Raw genomic sequence first — 22,920 nt, 5'->3', positions numbered from 1 at the left:
ACTAGAGCCAAGCAGTAAAAACAGAATGCTCCTTAGATAACTCTGGTGGGGAAATGGATACAGAAATGTACAGCTTAGTACTGTTCTCCAAGTCATTCGTAAAAATAATACCTTTTCAATCAGTAGTGTTCCAAGTACTGATCAGTAAAACACTGTAAAATATTAGTGGAATGTTATTATTTAAATAATTACAATAAATAAGTAAGATTAGCATTCATCTGACATCTGATGTTACAGAGACTTAACGGAGCATAATTGACTAATGACCTAAAGGGGCATTATCACTATTTTGTTTTGCCTCCAATCCATCAATTCATATAAATATATGGTACATAAGCCTGGAATTATATATATGACATAATTGCAGGCATATTAATAGAAATATGTTTACATTTACAAGTGTAGTGTAGTCCTTTTACAAATTAGATACTGTTGATGACTACCATCTACATATAAAGATGCTCCCTATTGTTCACATTTATAGGCCATAAAATGCAGATGATAAAATATACTTTCTCCTTTCTCATAAACAGGAAATAATGACAAAGGAGGAGCTTTATATGAAAGCATCAATACAGTTTAAACACTCATGAGGTCATAATATATTACACTGAGTAGAAAAGTTCAGCTGTAAAGAAAATGTAGACATTCTCTCACCTTAAAAAGTCAAACAAGGTTCCAAATGCCTAACCAAAACACGAAAGTACAGAAAAAAGACCTACATCTCTTCCATTAACAAAACACTTGGTTTTAAAAAGAGCTTAGTAGTAGAACATATAAAAAAATGCAATTCAGTATCTAGGATGAACGTTTTTTATACGTTCAGCATTAACATTGAAGAAATATTGAATTAAGCGGCTTTGAAAGAATTTAATTCCATCTGCTGAAATTTTTCTTAAAATGAATTTTTTAAGCATACACAGTAGCAGTCTGTATTGGTTTTGAGTTTCAGGAAGCTATATTCCAACATATGCAAGAGAAGAGTCACAGAAAAATGTAACTTGGGAGAGAAGAATGAATTTTATGACCTGCTTCCAGAGCTGAAAAGAATAAACGCATACCCACTTTTGCTGCTGTGTGTGTGTTGGGGTTTCCCTGGTGGCTCAGGTGGTAAAGAATCTGCCTGCAATTCAAGAGGCGTGGATTCAATCCCTGGTTCATGTAGATCCCCTGAAGAAGGAAACGGCAGCACATTCCAGTATTCTTACCTGGAGAGTTCATGGACAGATGAGCCTGGCAGGCTACAATCCATAGGGTCGCAAAGAGTTGGACGTGACTGAGTGACTAACGCACACACACACTTCATTGTCAGTAAAAGAACTGCAGAAAAATATATAAATTGGGAGACAGCAATGAATTTTATAACTTGCTTACATAGCTGAAAATAAATGCCTACCCACTTTTGCTGCTATTGACAACAAATAGCCAACACTTTATCACTTTTGATAAATTTTAGAAGTGAATACATGGAGTGAGGACCAGTCAGCGAAGTCAAATAAGGTTTCTCAGAACTGCTTCTGAAAAAGAGTTCGGTCTCCTAGAAACAAAGAGTAAGCAGGCTTTGCAAATCAACTTCAAATCTAGCTCTCCTTGATCTTTCTTCCTGTGAACTCTACAGGTTTACCATCTAACAATGCACTGGGCAATTAGCCACATACTGACTTGTGGCACCTTTTTGTGGTCATCATATTCCCTGTCATTTATTGTTCCCCTACTATGCATGAACCAGTGACATGTATACCCCTCTGCCCTTTTTCCTATTTCATTGTTATGTCAACTCTTAAACAGGTTTCATTATCCCCCCTTGATAAGGAAGGAAGGAAGAAGCCACAGGAAGTTCTGTAACTTTGTCGAAGTCACACACATTGTTCAGGGCAGAGGCGGGTTTCAGGTCTCAAGCTCTCTCTATTCGCTCCAACTGCCTTGCCAAGAATGGTTGTTGACTTTGTGTGTTGCTACAGACATTATTTGTCTTATATGCAACTATACCAAGGGTTTCTTTTAGGCCAGAACCACATTTCATGTACCTCATCTCCCCTCATGGCTGGCAGTAATAATACTGTTGGCTAATGTGCATTGAGTGTTTAGTGTGCTGAGTGTAGTGAAACTGTGCCAAATACCTTAAGATTATTCCCATCCCCATTTCACAGGTGAGCAAGGGAGGGAGGGCAAGTCACCCACAGCTAGTAGGTGCTCAGGCTAGGATTTGAAATAAATCAGTCTGACCCCAGAACCTGCAAGGGCAACAGTGCCTACAGCCTCCCTTGGATACAGCAGGGGCTCCATTTGTGTTCAGTAATTTGATGAGATAAGGATGAAGCGAAGTCTCAGAATTACAAGAAGAAAAATGCCACAGCATTTCACTATAGCCACGCTCTGCAGGACTTCAAAAGTCAAAAAACAAAGAACAAGTTAGAGAGGATTAATCTTTATAACAATATCTTATACTAGTTAGCACTTCAGTTTCGCAAAACATCATTTAATTTGGTCTCTACAATGATATCGTATCCTACCCCCATTTTTTGGATTAACTCATATTTAGAAGGTTTAATAAATTTGTTAAAGTCCTAAACTAGAGCGTAAGATCCTAAACTAGAGCGTAAGTCTTGAGTTCTTATTCATATTTTTTCTATTATGCCAAGGTAATATTTACTCACCTTTAGTCAGTATCATGGGCTTCCCTGGTGGCTCAGCTGGTAAAGAGTCTGCCTGTAATGCAGGAGACCCAGGTTCAATCCCTGGGTTGGGAAGATTCCCTGGAGAAGGAAATGGCAACCCACTCCAGTATTCTTGCCTGGAAAATCCCATGGAGTGGATCCTGGCAATCAGTTCTCCAGGCCAGAATACTGGAGTGGGTTGCCATTCTCTTCTCCAGAGGATCTTCCCAACCTGGGGATCAAACCAGGGTGTCCTGCATTGCAGGCAGATTCTTTACCAGCTGAGCTACCAGGGAAGCCCAGAAAAGCAACAGAACCTATAAATGAATGCAGAGGAAACATTTACCTGCCTCTTTTTTTCTCCTTACATAGAGGGACGTGATTACCAGCTGTGAAGTTGACCTTATGAAAGACAGGGTGAGAGGATTGCTTAAATTTTGCCTGGAAACTGAGCAGTTATTGTTGTGTTACTAATTAACACCATTTGAAACTATCGCCATAGTTCCAGCTATGGGATAAGAGCTAAGTGACAGAAACAGGCCACTGCAAAGCACAGAAATTCCTGTCTGTAGCATAAAAGGAAGTTAATAAATTTACTGGAGAGAATCAGTGAGCTCAGTCTGGGTCCAACATCTGGGCTCTTAACCACTCCCACTCTTCACCTATCCTCTGTGGGGAAGCCAGCTGAGCCACAGAGAGATGGGGGGTGGGGGGTGGGGACAGGGGAACAGTGGGGTGGAGGGCTGGTGTCATTTACAGCTGGTGACACCTCCTCCCCCTCAGCCACCAAAAGATTAGCAGTTATAGAACACTAACTGCCACATCCCTGGAGAAGGAAATGGCAACCTACTCCAGTATTCTTGCCTGGAAAGTCCCATGGACAGAGGAGCCTGACAGGCTACAGTCCATAGAGTCATAAAGAGTCGGACACAACTGAGCAACTGAGCGCAACTGCCTCACACAACTCTATATGCACACATCAAATGAGACACCTTCTCTCACCCTCAGAACCTTAAATATGGTTGGGAAGAAATGATTAACAGCAAACACAACAGTAGAGGAATAAGGGCTAAGCTTTGTGAAACAAGCTAGGAATATGACTGTGGCTTTGAAAGGAGAAGAGACTCAAAGCCCCTTGCAATGGAAACCATCAAGTTTCAGTCCCTTCTGTGTTTTGGAAGTCACAACCATTAGAGACATTTTTGAATTTTCACCTTAACCTAGTCAGATCCTCTGTCCTGCTCTATATATTATTACTTGAACACTTCTTTGAACTTGTGAATAATATCCCAAACCACAAGCACACCTTTTTATGAATGTGTTTAGGCTGAACAAATGTAGGCAAAACAGAACATAAAGGAAAACCCATATTATGCCTATAAGTATTATGTATTACCAAGCTGTGATTTTAAAATAATATAAGCAATTTATTATGCCAAATTCTAATTAATATTTATCTATACAGGTCAAATACTTGATACTATTTTGCCTTCAGGTTTTTAATTAGGAATGTTTATGAGCAAGTCAAAGGCCACTTGCTACATAAAATAAGATGCATGTTAGTCTGATCTCACTCAACCAGTTATAATGATATGTAATCTTTCTCATATCTTAGGAATGAGTATTAAGAACTCAAAAAGAACTCCAGATGGCATCCAAAACCTTACACTTTATGCATCACCTAGTCTGCCTAATTGTGAAAATAGATACATATTTAAAGCCAAAAATAGATCCTCCATGTAGTATGGGGTAAAGTTGTTTGCTCGAATAGTTAGACAATTTGAAATTCAAACCATGAGTAGCTTTATTAATCACATTATATATAACATTTTGTGTCTATCATGTAAATATTTATTATGAAATACAAAGTTTTGGTAAGAGGAAAATTTACAAAGCAAAAATATGAAGAGAAAGTTTTCCTTTTCTTTAAAAATGTAATGGCTTAATTTGTTTAAAAGAAGGTAGATAAAGGAAACCCTTAGTGCAGAAAACACAAAAGAATGAATCAGCACATAATGAGAAAGCTAATCCATTTAAAGACAAAATTGCTAAATTTGTAGAATCATAAAATTCCAGAGCTTGGGAATACCAACTATCAATGAGAAGGAAAAAAAAAAGTCCAGAGACATTAAATAGCTTGTCCAAAGTCTTAACATAAAAACCTTTTCTGCGATGCCTTCAAAATTCTGCTTTTCCTTCCAGTTCTGAGATGCTATGGCTAGTGATTCCAATCGCATTAAACAAAATGCAAACCTAATAATATTTATGTTGATAATCTTAGAGTAAGTTTTTGAGAAATAGTGCTCACCAATTCAAGTCAACCAGATTTCGTAGAAGCAGAAAAACAATGCATAACCAGAACATCATAATGTTTTGTTACATTATTTCCTCAGTAATAATATATTTTCTCAAAGTATGAACAAACTCTCCTGATCACTCAGTTATTTTTATTTGTATCTTAAAGGTTAAATGTATTGTGAAATCCACCCTTAAGAGAACATACAGTTACTTTTTAGATATTTCTGGACTTTTTGTGACATATATTGCTTATTTCAAATAAATCAAAACCCAAATTTCAGTATCTTTAGCCTTTCTGTAGCCATTTGCTTTATTACAAAAAAAAAGGCAAAAGGATATTTTGTCACACAAAGAACAATAACTTAACAAAACTACATTTATCTTAGTACAAGCATATAAAACTTTTGTGCCACTGAAAGTGACAATTTCTTCGAAGAACTTTTATTTCCAGAAGAAACAAAAAGATGTGAAAGAAAATTCGGAAAACTTCTCTTGGACCAAGTTGCCTTTTCTATTTTAATCTTGTTTGTAACAGTCATGACCCAAAATTGACTGGGGAATTCAGAACCTTCTGACATTTTACTTACTTGCTTTTTATATTGCTTTTCATCCCTTGCAGAAAATTATACTCACGTAAGTTCAAATATATGATGGGAAGAATCCTATTTCAGAAAACGAGTCTTTACATGATAAAGCTTGAGAAAGTAGCATTTGATTTTCAAAACAGAAAGCAATTTCCATGGCATATTTAGGTTAACCTCGAAATTCCTTCCACACTGTTTAGCTGCCTCGAAAATGGATGCTGAAGGTAATCACCCAGTGCAAGCTGTACCAGACTTCACATTCATTTCAAATGCTCTGGTACTTTCATCCATTCCCAGAGATATTCAAGAAGAGTATCACTCAATTAGTGTTTTTTAATATTGGTAGGAGTTCTAAATTTTGATAATGTCTATTTTCTGTTTTTCTTTAAATATATATTTGTTCGTTCTATTCTCTATGACACAAAAAGACTGCATGACATATTACTTAAGTGTGACTAACAAGGTCACAAGATTTGTTTTCATTCAGGGGGAGAAATTTACCTGACTGCTCAGTTTTTGTTCCCTACTCCAGTTACCTAGGCATTTAATACACAGTTTTTGAATGGATGACTAGATTAGAACTCTGAGCAACACGCTTTGAAAATCCAGCTTTAGAGCACCAGTGAGTAAATGTTACAGTCAGACTCGAGCATTCTCCTCAGGTTTTGAGGAACAAACAATATACCAGCTCCTATATGAGGCTTTTGTGGCCTTTTCCTGAAATATTGTCTATTAATCATTTATATACCATTCATTTCCTAAGAAAAACTTTAGAAAGACTGCTATAAATACAGCATGTATACTACCCAGATAGGAATTCTAGTCAATGGAAACTTATTAAGTATTATTTAACAATACCAGTAAGTTAAATGCTTCTTTTATTCTCAGTTGCAGCTAGTAACTATTACAAGTAGTAAGTGTTTTTTAAGACCCATTCAGAACTAAAACAACAATATGGAACTCTTCAAATGCATAGAAACATTCCACCATTCCAAGGGAGTAGAGGTTTGTGTGAAAACTTCAAGAACTGTGCTCTCAACTTCTAGCAAATTTTCAGATTGGTAGAGGAATTAAATCAGGATATAACTAACAGGGGACTTCCCAGGTGGCTCATGGCAATCCACTCCAGTATTCTTGCCTGGAGAATCCCATGGAAAGGGGAGCCTAGCGGTCTATAGTCCATAGGGTCACAAAGAGTCAGACATGACTAAAGTGACTAAGCGCACACGCGCACAAACACACACACACACACACACACACATAACTAATAGAAATTGTCCCACAAATTATTGCAGAAGCCCTGCTTAGTCAGATTGTTTTCTTCTTAATGTTCTGTATAAATTAGCATATTCCATTATCTGAAGATAGGCAACCCCATCTTGTAAAGACAGAGAGGACTCCCTTTGAATTCCTTGTATCTTCAGCATCTAAACCATTGATCAATTCAAGGAAAAAGTCAACTGGCCCATTAAGTGAGATAAAGTTATGTGAATCTTATAGATTTTTTTGTTTCTCACTTGTCATAAAAGTCTTGCATTTTTTATTTCTGAAAGTTCTTGCTTGCACTGAGAATATAATAGGAAATTCACCATATATGCAGTTTTATACTTCCTTTTGCAATCTTTGGAAGGAATGATGCTAAAGCTGAAACTCCAGTACTTTGGCCACCTCATGCGAAGAGTTGATTCATTGGAAAAGACTGATGCTGGGAGGGATTGGGGGCAGGAGGAGAAGGGGAAGACAGAGGATGAGATGGCTGGATGGCATCACTGACTCGATGGACATGAGTCTGAGTGAACTCCGGGAGTTGGTGATGGACAGGGAGGCCTGGTGTGCTGCGATTCATGGGGTCGCAAATAGTCGGACACGACTGAGCAACTGATCTGATCTTGCAATTCAGAAACATGAATCACAGTCAGACTGAATTCTAAAATCCATGGGAAGGGGAACCCAGGGCTTATTTTCTAGAGAAAGGCTACATATTACAAGAAAAAGAATAAAGAAACCAATATCCTCCTCATTGATGACCACAACATTTTTGATTCTAGAATTTATACCATAGTCAGTCTGCATAGGAAGTATGAGTTTTGCTGAATTAAGAATGGGTACAAAGTATCTTTCTACTCTCAGTCAAAAGTTAAAAATTAACAGGACAAGATTTAAATCAGTTGGGTGTCACATTTAGCCATTTTGGAGACACAATTCAAAAAACATCATGGCAGCCCCTGAAGGGCCCTTTCCTGGTGTCTCAAATGGTACAGAATCTGCCTGTGATGCAGGAGACCCAGGTTTGATCCCTGGGTCAGGAAGATCCCCCACGAAGGGGAATGGCAACCCACTCCAATATTCTTGCCTGGAGAATTCCATGGACAGTGGAGCCTGGTGGGTTACAGTCCATGGGGTTGCAAACAGTCAGACACAGCTGAGCAACTAACACTTTCCACTTCAGGAGACCACAGGGAAGAAGAGAAAAAAAAGGAGAAAAAAAGCCATTGCTCTATGAGAACTTCACTCAGCCAAATGAACAAACTCTCTGTTCTTCCACTCTGGTTTTCTCTCATTTTAGTCCCAACCAATTTAGCTATCATCCTAGGCTTGTGACTACTGCTGGAGACTTAAGAAAAATATACCCTTTGATACCTAGAATTAGGCTTGGTAATAAAATCTTGACTTGCAGATAAAATAAAGTGCTTCCATTACTCCTGTGTAAACCATAGTGTAGTTTGGTCTCCATGTAAGACTACAAGAATTTCTTTCATCACAGGGAAAGATAAAAGAACAACACCCTGCATGATTAAATTCTCATTAAACTCAAGGGATGTTTGACTTGGAAGTAAGAGTAAGGTGAAGTTCCAAGTTGATACAATTTACTGCTTTTATTACAGTTTTGACCACAGGGACTGATTCAGGTCACCCAGTTTCTTTTCCTTGTTACAACTGCTTGACCAATTATCAATGGAATTGAAATTTAAGAGTCTCATATGCTTCTGCAAAATCCAATGATGGGTTGTACAGCTTTGACCTTCTTAAATGTCCCTTGATTTGATTTGATATCTATTCCTACAGAAAAAATATGCTGCTTTGGCTGATCAAAATATTAACCTTTCAAAACCTCCATGGCTGTTATAGCTTAGGAGATCATAATTCTTACGGGGAGATGTGCATGGAATAAATACCAGCTGAATCTATATTTATACTAAGCCAATTAGCATTACATCATCATGGCAGAAATATCTAGAACATTACCTCATATCAGAGATCTTCTAGGATGTTAAAATAGATCATGAAAAATCTGAGATTTCTTTTTCATGTAAATGTTAAGTTCTCAATTACGTATTCATCAAGCAAAGTTTTTTTAGGGCCCAGATAGAAGCCAATATAGTATGCAAATGTTTTAAATAAAGTCATTTTCATGCATTTCATCCTTCAAGAGGAAAATCAGTGATGGGGCTCTTGAAAGTATTTCTAAATGGGTTGATAGATTTGACTTTTAGAAAATAATCTGACCTGAGGCTCTAGGACTCCAAAACAATCAGACTACCAAACACAACACACACACACACACACACATATACAATATGGTCAAAATCAAGTTAAAGTGAGCAGCAGGAGCTTAATTTATGACATGAATAAAGCATCAAAAAAAGAGCTTATAGGTAACTGATTCTCACCTATTTGAAGACTTAGAAAATAGGAGGGCTACAGAGGAAGACAGAGTTAAGAGATCGGTGGTAGAATGTGGGTTTGGTGTTTAATGATTGTGGGTATAAATCTTGAGTCTTTTTAGAACTGATTAGCCTAGGACCCTGTTTCTCCCCTTATATCATTGAAACCGTGTCACCAGCACCCAAAGGACTACCAAGAATATCCACAACTGTCACCCCCATTTGCCAGATTCTAAAGATGCCCCTACCTGAAAATGCTAGACTTTTTAAGAAAGAGGTGCTTTTAATTTACTGTTTATATGTAACAAATTGGAAAACTTCAAATGTTGTCAATGAAATCTCTTAGAAACCTGCAAATATACTTGCTGTGAAACCAGTGCTAGGGAACTATATCCTGCCTTCTGTATATCATCTACCTTGGCCCTTTACTTTCTGCCTAGAGACCTTTCAAAAGAAGAAATTTAGATTGACTCCAAGTTGTGTATTTTAGGACTTGAAAAAAAAAAAAAAAAAACTTTGCTGGACTAAAATGATCACAGGGAAAACATGAGAAAGGAAAGGGAGAAAGAAAGGTGTTAACAGACCCTGAGCATCCTTCATCAGAGCCCCTGAAACACAAGTCCATAGTCAGGTGATCAGTGCCTGAATGACAGTGTTCATACAGATGTTAAGAACACTGTTCTGTGGTAACACAGACAAGCAGCCCATTCAGTGATTGTGAAGTATTTCCTCCCAAAATAGTATATACATTATATTTCCAGAGCATTCCATAACTGTCATTCATATATTAATAGGAAGTCTAATACATATCACTTTATTTTACACTCAGCATTAGCCAAAACTGAAGTCAAAATTTTTCTCAGAATGAGTAACCAAATGATATTTTTGTCCAAGTCAAATAACAAAGTGAGTATGAGAAGTCATATTGATGGCCACTTCCACACAAGCCAGGTGAAATACAAAACTGAACATTTTTTAAAAACTCATTTTTAATTATTTGGACCTTTCAAAAACAATGCAGTATATTGCCATGAATAATATACATTATTTTCTTGTTGAAACACAATATATATAAAATTAAGATGTGTTTGAAAGTTTAGGCAAAGGGTTGGAGTCTGATATATATTTAGAAGAATGGGAAAAACAATTTTATACATATATAATATATATGTTATATGTTTCCAACCCAGGGACTGAACCCAAGTCTCCTGCACTGCAGGCAGATTCTTTACCACCTGCTTCCCTGGTGGCTCAGACAGTAAAGAATCTCCCTGCAATGCGTGAGACCCAGGTTCGATCCCTGGGTCAGGAAGATCCCCTGGAGAAGGAAATGGCAACCCATTCCAGTATTCTTGCCTGGGAAATCGCATGGACAGAAGAGTCAGCAGGCTACAGTCCATGGGGTCAGAAAGAGTCAGACATGACTGAAGCGACTTAGCATACACATTGCTATTATTCAGAGTTCATTGTAGCCACTTGGAAAAAATGGAAAAATTATGTGTTCATACACCATTAGGTTAAGTGGATATTGCTATAAAATCATTATACATCATGTGGGTTGAATTTTAAATGAATTTACTAGAGAAATACACTTACTTGAAAACATTAATAGTTAATAGCAAATGCAGCCAACAATGAAAACTATTATATGGAATTACCTACCTCCGCCCACATCCTTACAAGCATGCACATTCTGTTTGGTGTTGAGTGTAGTGAAAAGATTAATATATGCTGACTTCCAAAAACCAATAAAGGAAATGATTGTCAATTCAAAGGGTGAAATTTCAATAGTGAAATCTTAATAACATGTTTCTAATAGCCTTTGCCCTTGCTTGGGATTTGTTTTATTGGTAATAAAAAGTTTATCCAAATTATATATATTTCAGTACTTCAACCCATGGTCTGTTTTCTGCAAAGCCAGCTTATCTTACTGGACTCAGTTTTAGCAACACTTTCTCTGGAAAGCTTCCCTTGGCTACCCAGCCATGAGGCTCTCTCACTCTCTTCCCTCTACCCTTGACTCCAAATTTCTATCAATTCACCTTTCATAAAATCTCTTGCATCTTCTCTTTCCTTTTCTTCTGTATTATCATTCCCCAAAGTCACGCTGCCTTCTCTACTGAACTTTATTCAGTTCTTTCTTAACTTTATTCAGTGTGTCTCCTGGTGTCTTTCCTGAATAAAATGGCCAAATAGATCTAAGAAGAGCCTTTTATCAGGTAATTTCACTTTCAAAATGTTCAACGACTACCTATTGCTAGGATGACTTGTAACAGACAAATTTTCCAACCGTGAAAGAGGATGTCATTAATGGGCTTAAACCAGGGTGACACAGGCAAACCAGAACTTACAGAAAATCAACCCAATGCCAACTCTGTGCTTCTCAAACTTTCTCACACAAATATTCCTAAGGATGGGATCAAACTCTCAAGTTCAAATTTCTTTTAAATTTACACATTTAAAATTCTTAGAATACTAACATTGTAGTATATATTCATGTTTGTTTTAATATAAACATAATGTTTTAAGTCACAACAATCCTTTTACATGAGCAAAAGTTCAAAACATCTTACCCAAAATCCTGGCATACAACTGACCTCAAAGAAGACTTACTATCAGGACACAACTTCTAACATCCCTCTGTGGCATAGTCTTTGAGAAGGCTGTGTACTGAAACACGGAGAATGCCATTCACAAAGATTAAGTGAATGATGCTCCCTGGAATGAGCTGAGTCATTCATCCTTAAGTGAATTCACTGTTCCACCCATAAAAGTTTTCCATATGGTCTCTTTAGAAGACCATTTCCATGTCAACAAAAATAAATTTGGGTTGGTCAAAAAGTCCATTTGGGAACTTGTTATGGAAAAACCCAAATAAGCTTTTTGGAACCCAATAAAATACAAGATAATCAGTTAAAGTTGAATATCAGAAAAGCATAGAATGGCTTTCAGTATGTCCCATGCAATATTTGGATTAAACTTAACTAGATGTTGGTATTTTTATTTGCTTTACATCTGGCAACTCTAACTATAAAGTCATTCCTGACCACCCTCTCCACAAACCCAGGACTTGGAGGTTCTTCTGAATTTCTAGTATGATTCATCTGTACCTCTATTTGACACTTACCTTACTTTGCATGTGTTTCTGTCACTTTTTAGCTTCCCTGGTGGCTCAGATGGTAAAGAATATACCTGCAATGAAGGAGACCAGGGTTAGATCCCTGGGTTGGGAAGATCCTCTGGAAAAGGGCATGGCAACCCACTCCAGTATTCTTGCCTAGAGAATTCCATGGACAGAGGAGCCTGGTGGGCTACAGTCCATGGGGTCACAAAAAGTCAGATACAACTGAGCGACTAACATGGTTCAGTTTCACACTATCGCTTTTTACATCTGTATACTTCACTTCCCTGACTTGAAAGCTCCTTAAGAATGAGGACACATATATTATATCTCTTTGTAATTCCATAATGCCTCACAGAAACTGTTGACCATGGATAGTGACCATAAATACTTTTTAATTGAGAGACATTCAAAATCAATGAGCAAAATAGCAAACAATGATTCACAAAGCAACTGCTTTCTGTTCCATTCAGGACTATGCTGTAAATTAGTTTATAAATGAGTAAGATGCAACATTTGCCTTTAAAGAGCTTAGTTTAATAAACAAAAAGTACACATCAAAAACTAGTAATGAAGGAGTCTTGTTGTTCAGTTGCTAACTCATCTCCAACTCTGTAACCCCATGGACTATAGCCCACCAGGTTCCTTTGTCCGTGGGATTCTCCAGGCAAAGATACTGGAGTGGGTTGCCATTTCCTCCTTGATGGGATATCTCTGACCCGGGGATCAAACCCAGTGTCTTCTATGTCTCCTGCACTGGCAGGCAGGTTATCTACCACTAGCACCACCTGGAAAGCCCAGAGTCTGCTCTAATTATGTCCATTGAGTCAGAGATGCTATCTAACCATCTCATTCATTCTATACCATCCCATTCTCCTCCTGCCTCCAATCTTTCCCAGCGTCAGGGTCTTTTCCAATGAGTTGGTTCTTTGCATCAGGTGGCCAAAGTACTGGGGCTTCAGCTTCAGCATCAGTCCTTCCAGTGAAGGAGCAGTATATAATCAAGTAGAGCAATATAATAAAGATTAGGTATTACAGCCCACTAAGAACAATAGGAAATGACAACCCACTCCAGTGTTCTTGCCTAGAAAATCCCATGGATGGAGGAGCCTTGTAGGCTGCAGTCCATGGGGTCGCGAAGAGTCGGACACGACTGAACGACTTCACTTTCGCTTTTCACTTTCATGTGTTGGAGAAGGAAATGGCAGCCCACTCCAGTGTTCTTGCCTGGAGAATCCCAGGGACAGGGGAGCCTGGTGGGCTGCCGTCTATGGGGTCGCACAGAGTCGGACACGACTGAAGTGACTTAGCAGTAGCAGCAAGAACAATAGGAGATCAATGTGGATAGCAGCCCTAAAAGAGGGAAACAGTGAGGAGCGGGGATCTGAATGGAGATTCAGATCTTGGGAAGGATGTAGATGAGAGGAGAGGATTAGAAAGGGCAGTGCCACCTAGGGGAAAGTGTGGGTAGTGCAGCAAGAGAGGAAGAGACCCATCTTCACAGTCTGCCTTTGCTACCTTGCAACTCTGTAAAGAATCTGTCTGCAGTGCAGGAGACCTGGGTTCGATCCCTGGGTTGGGAAGATCCCCTGGAGAAGGAAATGGCAACCCACTCCAGTATCCTTGCCTGGAAAATCTCATGGACATAGAAGCCTGGTGGGCTGCAGTCCATGGGGTCTCAAAGAGTCGGGCACGACTGAGCAATTAACACTTACTTACTTTGCTACCTGGCAACAATCAGAATTTCCTTGGGCTGTGGTTTCAACTGCCTTTAATGGGTTGCCTAGGATTCAGAGCAACTATAGGAGTGAAAATCTACACCATATCTTCTGCTGCTGCTGCTGCTGCTGCTGCTAAGTCGCGTCAGTCGTGTCCGACTCTGTGCGACCCCATAGACTGAAGCCCACCAGGCCCCTCTGTCCCTGGGATTCTCCAGGCAAGAACACTGGAGTGGGTTGCCATTTCCTTCTCCAATGCATGAAAGTGAAAAGTGAAAGTGAAGTCGCTCAGTCATGTCTGACTCTTAGCGACCCCATGGACTGTAGCCTATGAGGCTCCTCCATCCATGGGATTTCCCAGGCAAGAGTACTGGAGTGGGGTGCCATTGCCTTCTCCATATCTACTGCTAGACAGAGTCAATCATGCCATGTAGAGTCACAGGTCCTGATTTTTAAAAATAATCAAAGTGCACTGTCATGTGTAAAGCAGGTAGCTAGTGGGAACCTACTATATACAGCAGGGAGCTCAGTTCGGTGCTCTGTGATGATCTAGATGGGGGTGGGAAGGAGGTCCAAAAGGGCGGGAATATCTGAACAGACATAGCTGACTCACTTAAATTTACAGCAGAAACTAACAACATTGTAAAGCTACTATACCCCAGTGAAAAAGAAGGATGCTATTAAAGAAATCACACACAAGAAAGAAATCATCCACAGATATCAACTGGGGTTGTCCCCAGAGCACCTTAGAGTAGGAAAAACAGCGTTTCTATCAGTCACAGTTATACATTACACATGGGCGCCAAACGTGTAGGTTCCTGACAACATATACACCTGTATCAAGCACAATTAGAGCAGTGAGTGACCTTACTGAAAATTAGTGAGCTGCATTTCCAAGAAACTAAGGACTGATGGTGAAGAGTTTTCTTTTGCAGAAAATCTTTTTCTTCTACACCTTTAATCTATTACCGCCATAAGAAGGAAAGTCTTTTTTTTTTAATTGAAGTATAGTTGATTTACAATATTGTGTTAGTTTCAGCTGTACAACAAAGTGATTCCGTTATATTTTTTTCAGATTACTTTCCATTATAGATTATTACAAGATATTGAATATTGTTCCCTGTGCCATACAGTAAAGCCTTGTTGCTTATCTATTTTATGTGTAGTAGTTTGTACCTGTTAATTCCATACTTATCATTTATCCCTGCCCCCAGTTCCTCTCCACTTTGGTAACTGTAAGGTTGTTTTCTGTCTATGACTCTGTCTCTGTTTTGGATATAGACTCATTTGTATTATTTTTTAGGTTCCACATAAAAGTGATATCATGTAATATTTGTGTTTCTCTGTCTGACTGACTTCACTTAGTTTGATATTCTCTAGGTCTATCTATGTTGCTGCAAACGGCAATATATCATTCTCTTCTATTATATATATATAAAATATATTATGGGAATAATATATAATACATAAATATAGTTGATGGGAACTCGGGTTGTTTCTATGCCTTGGCTATTTGTTGCTATGAACTTTGGGGTGCATGTATCTTTCCAATTTAGAGTTTTCATCTTTTCTGAATATATGCCCAGGAGAGGGATTGCTGGATCATATGGTAGTTCATTTTCTAGATTTTTTAAAGAAACTCCATACTGTTTTCCATAGTGGCTGCACTTATCCCCACCAACAGTGTAGGAGGGTTCCCTTTCCCATGAGACAAAATATCTTTTATTTTGCTTTTGGATTTTCCTTCCCTAATAAGGTTGATATTTTTAACATGTGCTTCTAATATGTGTTTAATTTTGCAAAGCATTTCAGATACCATATGGCATCCTCTTACTAAAAACCTTACAAGCTACAAAGCCTTGCTGTTTGGTTTTAATCTGTTCATGGAATTATACACATTGAACCACAGAATGTTCTTATGTGATATTGTGATTCACACTGAACATCCATGTGAAGATTGGCTTGAACCTTTATAAGGGACATACTTTTATTAACTAAATAGTCACATAGACAAAGACATATGGTTTCAGCCTTCTAAAATTCCAGAGGCAATCAATAAAATCTCAGAGAATAGGTATTAGCAGAACTGTTTTGGTACAAGGCAAATTGTGTTGCTTATTTTAAGGAAATAAACTAAATAGGGAAGGAGATTCTTTTAGAGAGAAGCTCAGGATGTGTTAGGTTGCACCATATGCAATATGGCAATATTTGACCTTTGTATGCTGTCCACAGGGCTTCCCTGGTGGCTCAGATGGTAAAGAATCTGCCTACAATGCAGGAGATCTAAGTTTGATCCCTGGTTTGGGGAGATCCCCTGGAGAAGGGAATGGCTACCCACTCCAGTATTCTTGCCTAGACAATTTTACAAGTAGCTAGAAACCTCTTGGCAATCTTAAGACCTTGATTTACTACATTTTCTCAAGACCGCAACTTTGTCACTAGTCATATATGACATCAGCCTCTGTGGTCCATTTCATTTGCAAAATTGATGGTAAGGTGGGTGGACAGTTGACTAAATGATCTCTTAGAACCTTCCCAACCTAAATTTGTGTATCTCTAAAGCATCCAGATATCGAATCTATTTTCTACTGGCTAACTGCAGATGCACCTGGCAATAATGCCCAAACAATCTTCTGCGAGTTCTCACCTTCCCAAGGTACTCCTCTCCCATGGGTTGCATAACCATCAGAAGACCCTGCCAAGAGGCACTAGCTCCCTGTGAGGTTCAATATGTTAGGACCTCACCATCTGTTTATATGTTCTCATAAGTTAGTGAACAAAGTCTCTCTATGATTCTTCTTTCATTTTCCTTAATTTATTATTCTTGAGAATTAAGAATCAACAAAGGTTAGAGAATCCCACCTCCTTATCCCCGTCTGTTGTCTCAGTGATGGCCAACAGTGATAAGAGGCCCCACAGTCACCTAGGCAGGAGGCTTCTTGAGGGGAAAAGGGAAAAATGAAATGGGAGTTGGGAGGGGTGAAGGAGGAAGGAGGTCCGAATCCCTGCAGCTGCTTGGCATCCGAACTGAGTGTGCAGAGAGGAAGGGAGATCCTTATCAGATCTCCAGTCCAGGTTTGTTGTTTTGTGGAAAGAGGGAGATAAATGAAAGTGCACTTGGGGATGAAGAGAAGGCAGCAACACTGGTCCCTGGAGGATGTATTTGCTTAATAATTGTCCTGATGAGTTCTCTGCCTCTTCCCAAATGAATATGTGGCCATTCAGATTTAACAAAGCACATCTCCTGAAACTGACTTATATACAACAGACCTGCGCACACATGCACAGAATGAACCTATCTCTGTCCATTTTGTCTGTTTCCGTTTCCTCCATATCTTTTCTGTCTCTCCCTCCTACCTTGCTGGATCTCAATTCCTTCTACCTTCCTGTCTTTCTTTAGCTCCCTTCCCCTCACTTCTTATCTAACCTGCAGTAATTTGCCTTTTATGTCCTCTGTAATAAGAAATATGCACCCCAGAGTTCTGTTTCCATCGAATTTGTGAGAGAGAGTCCCTACCAACATTCATTCTACAGGAGGCTATAACAATCATTCAGGTGAAACGAAGCATTCAGAGGAAATTCAGGAAATGAGAGATACTAATCTTGAGCTGTTTGTTTCAGCCTACAAGGAAAAAATGAAGGAACTGTCCATGCTGTCCCTGATCTGCTCTTGCTTCTACCCGGAACCTCGCAACATCAACATCTACACTTACGATGGTGAGTTGCCTACAAAATGCCCCTGCTGGCTGGACCAGCTTAAAAAGCTTGGATGTGGTTGTTTCTCTCTCACAGCTCCTCATATAATGAAATCAATATTTTGTAGATCTTACTATTGACTTGCCGGATCTAGCTAATGGGTCTTATTGATTGCTATTTGCTGAAAACAATATGAGTTTGATGCTAATAACAGCATATTAATGTCTCGTAAGAAAGATGGCTGAGCTGTTATTAGCCATCTTATCCAGCATATCAATATCCACAATATGTTCGAAGCTTCTCTTTGCAAATAACATAATTCACTAAGCTATAATTAGAGAAGATCACAGTTTGCAAGAAAATGCTTTATAATTAGAAAACTCAGGAAAGAAAATCGGCCACCAACAGTTTATGCTTTAACATAGTCTTAATGAGGGTTTCTCAGGTGGCACTAGGGCCAATGCAGGAGACATAAAAGACGTGGGTTTGATTCCTGGATTGAGAAGATCCCCTGGAGAAGGACATGGCAACTCACTCCAGTATTATTGCCTGGAGTATTATTGCTCCTCTGTCCATGGAAATCCTGTGGACAGAGGAGCCTTGTAGTCTATAGTCCATGGTGTTGCAAAGAGTCAGACACAACAGAAACAACTTAGTACACATGGTCTTTATAAAATCCCCATATTTTCTGTATGCATCTCAACAACCTAATACGTTCCAATAATAAAACTGACTTATGACTGAAGTCCAGATAAAGAGGGTAAATGACTGGCATAGCTATGAACCTTATTTTGCAGTGAAAACCTTTTGGTTTGATTTATCCTGGTTCATTCTGCTTAGTTTGATGACCATTCTGGTTCTGCCACTATCTGCCTGACCTTGGGCAGGTAACTCAGATTCTTTGAGCCTTATTTAACTCTAGTATCTTCCTACCAGTGTTTTTGTGGAGTTTAAATGGTTTAACGCAAATTTGTGGCATTTAAATGGTTTCACGTTTAGCACAGAGCCTGTCCTCTTGTAAGCATTCAGAATGGTAGCTGTCATCAACAATACCATCTTCACTTGATGTGATGTATATGTGTTCAGTGCAGTCATGTCCCACTCTTTGCGGCCCCATGGACCATAGCCCATCAGGCTCCTCTGTCCATGGGATTTCCCAGGCAAGAGTACTGGATTGGGCTGCTATTTCTTTCTCCAGGGGATCGTCCTGACCCAGGGATCAAACCCACGCCCCTTGCATCTCCTGCATTAGTAGACAAATACTTTACCACTAGCACCAGCCGGGAAGCCCATCTTCACTTAATTCTGTCCATTTATCTAAATGTTGGGTGCTGTTACATGTGTAGTAAAAATGAGGGATGTTTGGCTACCTGTTTGGCTCATGACAATTTTTTCTTTTCCGTGTGTGTAAGGAAATACATTACAGGTAAGGCAAAGGGATCTATGGCAGTTAACTGCTTCTATGCCTTTAAAATACTGCAGGACTCAAAGCAGTTTTTCTTCCAAACTGATTCTATCATGAATAAGAATTAACTGTTTCACAAGGGATTGCCTTTCATGCAAAAAAGTTTCAGTTTCCAACCAAAATTCTCATTAGCAGGCAGGCCCATGCTTACTTTGTGTAAGTCCATGCAGTCAGCAAATACACTGGACTGCTCTTCTGAGGCACTGATGTGTCACCGTGTGTTGTCGCTGGGGCTTCAGTGACGACTGTGGCTCAGGAAAGCCAATGACAAGCACGGCTAAGGCCTCTTCCAGGCACTCATGGCCTTGGAGAGGAGAACTACAGCGTGCAGATAGCCAGCGAGTGGAGCACGGTGCGGTTAAGACAGAGGTTATACACATTTACTGGTAGGACACAGAAGACGGTGATGGTGTCTGCCTTCTTAGGGATTGGAGAGGGGGGAATGAAAATCAGAAGCTGTATATAAGCTGAGTCTTAGAAGTTGGAAAGACAGTTCACCATAGCTCATGCACTATTTCCTTAAAGAATTGGTAGAGAATTTCAAATTCCCAAAGTCTTTAACCTTGCCTTGTGTTTCTGTACTGGGCAATATTTATTGTAGACAACATTACAACAAGCATTTACTGTAGACCAACATTATAATAAGAATTAATGAGAAGAAGAATTGTTTACATTTATAAAGTCTGTGCTTTACATTTAGTATCCTTTATAAATCTTTTTGGAACATGTTCACAATTTAATTTTTTTAACCGCTGTATTGAAGTAACATACAAAAGGCGGCACATATTTAATGTATGTAATTTGATTGATTTGGACAAGTATCCTTTATCTTTTAATTTCACCATGGTCTTGTGAGAAAGGTGCTTTTCATCTGCATCTTTTAGACGAGGAAAAGAAAACTTAAAGAAGTGAATTCATCTTCCCAGTATCACACACCTAGTAAGAATGACTAGTTGAGTTCTGATAGATGGATATAAATTGGCCATGTTGAAGAGGATTCCTGGGTTTCATCTTGGCTGAAAGTGAAAATGAAAGTGTTAGTCACTCCGTCATGTCTGACTCTTTGCGATCCCAGGGACTGTAGCCTGCCAGGCTCCTCTGTCCATGGGATTCTCTAGGCAAGAGTACTGGAGTGGACTGCCAATCCCTTCTCCAGAGGATCTTCCTGACCCAGGGATCACTATATGAATGCAAATTCAGGCAGTTCTGATTTTGGAGTTTCTAACTCTATCCATTTAAAATCCCATCACTTTATCAAGCAAGTGATTTTTGTTTGCTGCTGTTCTCTTGAAATCCTTTTCCATAAGTTTACATATTTTTTATAGAATTGTACTTAAGGTATAAGTACAAATTTGGATGCCTTCACAAAGATTTTGAATATTTTTATAATTGTGAAAAAACCCACATCATTTTTAATATACTTAATGAATTGACTTTGTTTGTATGAGCACACTTCCTAGGTGGTATTTGTGGTAGAGACATGCCTGCCAATGCAGGGGATGCATGTTCAATCCCTGGATTGCGTAGATCCCCTGGAGAAGGAAATGGAAACCCACTCCAGTATTCTTGCCTGGAGAATCCCTTGGATAGAGGAGCCTGGTGGGCTACAGTCCACAGGGTCACAAAGAGACATGATTAGCAACCGAGCGTACACATATGATCTGTTAACATTCATAGATCTAAATAAGTTCAGTTCCTGTTCACCTGGGGTCGCTCTAGACCACAACCTCAAAATACGCTAATCAGATTGCTAAAAGAATTTAATGGAAGCTAATAGTCACATCAAGAGAAGTGATATTTCTTCTTTGCTCTGCTCTAGTTAGAACTTGCCTAGAAACCTGGTCAGCTTGGTTGCCACAATTTTCAAGGGACATTAATAAATTAGCAAGCCCTGTGATGTTAGGGAGTGATGTATCAGTAAGGATCTAAAAACAGTGTCATTTTGGGGCACTGGGGGTGTTTTAACCTGGGGAAAAAATTGAAATGGAAGATCATAACTATTTTCAAATACTTGAAAGACGGTGATGCACAACAGAGACTAGCCTAAATTTGGGTGGGTTCAGAGGACAGAACAAGAAACGGGGGGCTGAAATGAGAGGGATGCAGTCTGGGGATGAAAATCAAAAACACTCAGGTAAAAAAGAGGTAGAGAGTTGTCTAATGAGCTTTTTAAAATCAGTATATTTCACTAAGCTGTAAGGTGTGTAATTGCACTAATGTCCTAGCAGATGCTAGCTGTCACTCTATTTTATTTTATAAATAATATTTTTATATTTTGAATCATATTATGCATTTATTTTCAGGTTTTTTCCCATTGACTTATTATGCAATTATGCAGTTATTGAATGTAAATATTGTTCAGAAGTACGGAGTGTATAAATTAGATAACCACCACAATGCCTCTTCCCCCCGGCTCCTGTCTACAGCGGAAGAATGATGAAGGCATTCCAAGTAGCAACAAAGTACAAGCAAAGGCATTACCATGGGTCTTCATTAGACTGTAAGCACCTTGAAGACAGGGGCTCCCATGACAGTGTCCTCCCTAGGGCTGACGTTATGCTGCTTGATGACTCAGATCAACAGCCACACTGAAGGGCAAAACAGGAACCAGTAGGAAACCCTGCACATTAGCCTTGAATGGGTTGAATATTGTGTTGGCCAAAATGTTTGTTTTGCCAACCCAGTATTTCCAACCATTCAAGGCTAATATTGAATGTAATGTTGCTTGTAACCCAGCTTCTGTGATTCCCAACCATAGGATTAGGTGTGAGAACTGGAGGACTTTGCTACTTTCCTCATTAATTAGTTTCCAACTATGTTTCCAAATGTTTCCAACTTAGGTGATTTCCAAAAAAATAAATAAACCTTAATCTGAGCTACTTGATTTTCATATGAGGCTCGTGTTTATTCAAAAGGAAAATAAAGTTTAGTTTAAAACGGAGTCAGGCTAACTTTTTTCTGGGCATGCCTACCATGCTTTAACTCCCTATGGACAGTGTTGAATTTCCTAACACTATAAGTATTTATTCAGTTAAAATAGATCCTTAAATATACTAAAGAAAGAGGTCTTATATGTTCAAAACAAGGTAGGGCAAATGATCACATGTAGCATTTTATTCATCTTCATCAGAGTAACAAGGCCACTTTTAACTGCCAGAGTGCAAATTATTTAAGTAAATGCGTGCCTGTGTTCTGTCTGCTTAACCTTCTCAAATATTCATCTCTCAGATATGGAAGTGAAGCAAATCAACAAGCGTGCCTCTGGCCAGGCTTTTGAGCTGATCTTAAAACCACCATCTCCCATCTCAGAAGCTCCACGAACTTTAGCTTCTCCCAAGAAGAAAGACCTGTCCCTGGAGGAGATCCAGAAAAAACTGGAGGCTGCAGAGGAAAGAAGAAAGGTAACTTTTCCATAGGTTTTTTTGTTTGTTTTTTAACTTATGAAAGCATAATAACACATTTATAGGAGACTTGGGAAATAGAGGGCTTCCTGGGTGGCTCATGCAGTTAAGAATCTGCCTGCAATGCAGGAGACCCAGGTTCAATCCCTGGGTCAAGAAGATCCCCTGGAGAAGGGCATGGCTACCCACTCCAGTATTCTTGCCTGGGAAATTCCATGGACAGAAGAGCCTGGAGGTTTATAGGCTGTTGGATCACAAAGTATTGGACACGACTGAGTGGACTAACACTTATTTAACACTGGAAAATACAGAACA

At 39.1% G+C, this 22,920-nt stretch overlaps 1 protein-coding gene and 1 non-coding gene across 2 annotated transcripts in view; both read left to right on the top strand.

Annotated features, from left to right (window-relative positions):
• Positions 1 to 22,920, top strand: part of STMN2 (stathmin 2) — a 58,132-nt gene that overhangs the window by 11,806 nt on the left and 23,406 nt on the right. Inside the window, exons 2-3 of the mRNA XM_006057043.4 lie at positions 17,665 to 17,760; positions 22,433 to 22,605. Of these exons, the coding sequence (XP_006057105.1) occupies positions 17,665 to 17,760; positions 22,433 to 22,605 (269 nt within the window). The remainder of the gene's footprint in view (positions 1 to 17,664; positions 17,761 to 22,432; positions 22,606 to 22,920) is intronic.
• On the top strand, positions 2,679 to 2,750 carry TRNAY-GUA. Its single transcript has one exon. It is a non-coding gene; the product is annotated as a tRNA-Tyr (tRNA).

The sequence above is a fragment of the Bubalus bubalis genome, chromosome 15, assembly GCF_019923935.1.
Source record: "Bubalus bubalis isolate 160015118507 breed Murrah chromosome 15, NDDB_SH_1, whole genome shotgun sequence".
Classification (NCBI taxonomy): Eukaryota; Metazoa; Chordata; class Mammalia; order Artiodactyla; family Bovidae; genus Bubalus; species Bubalus bubalis.
The sequence above is the reverse complement of the archived record's forward strand: the minus strand, read 5'-3'. Positions and strand labels throughout refer to the sequence as shown.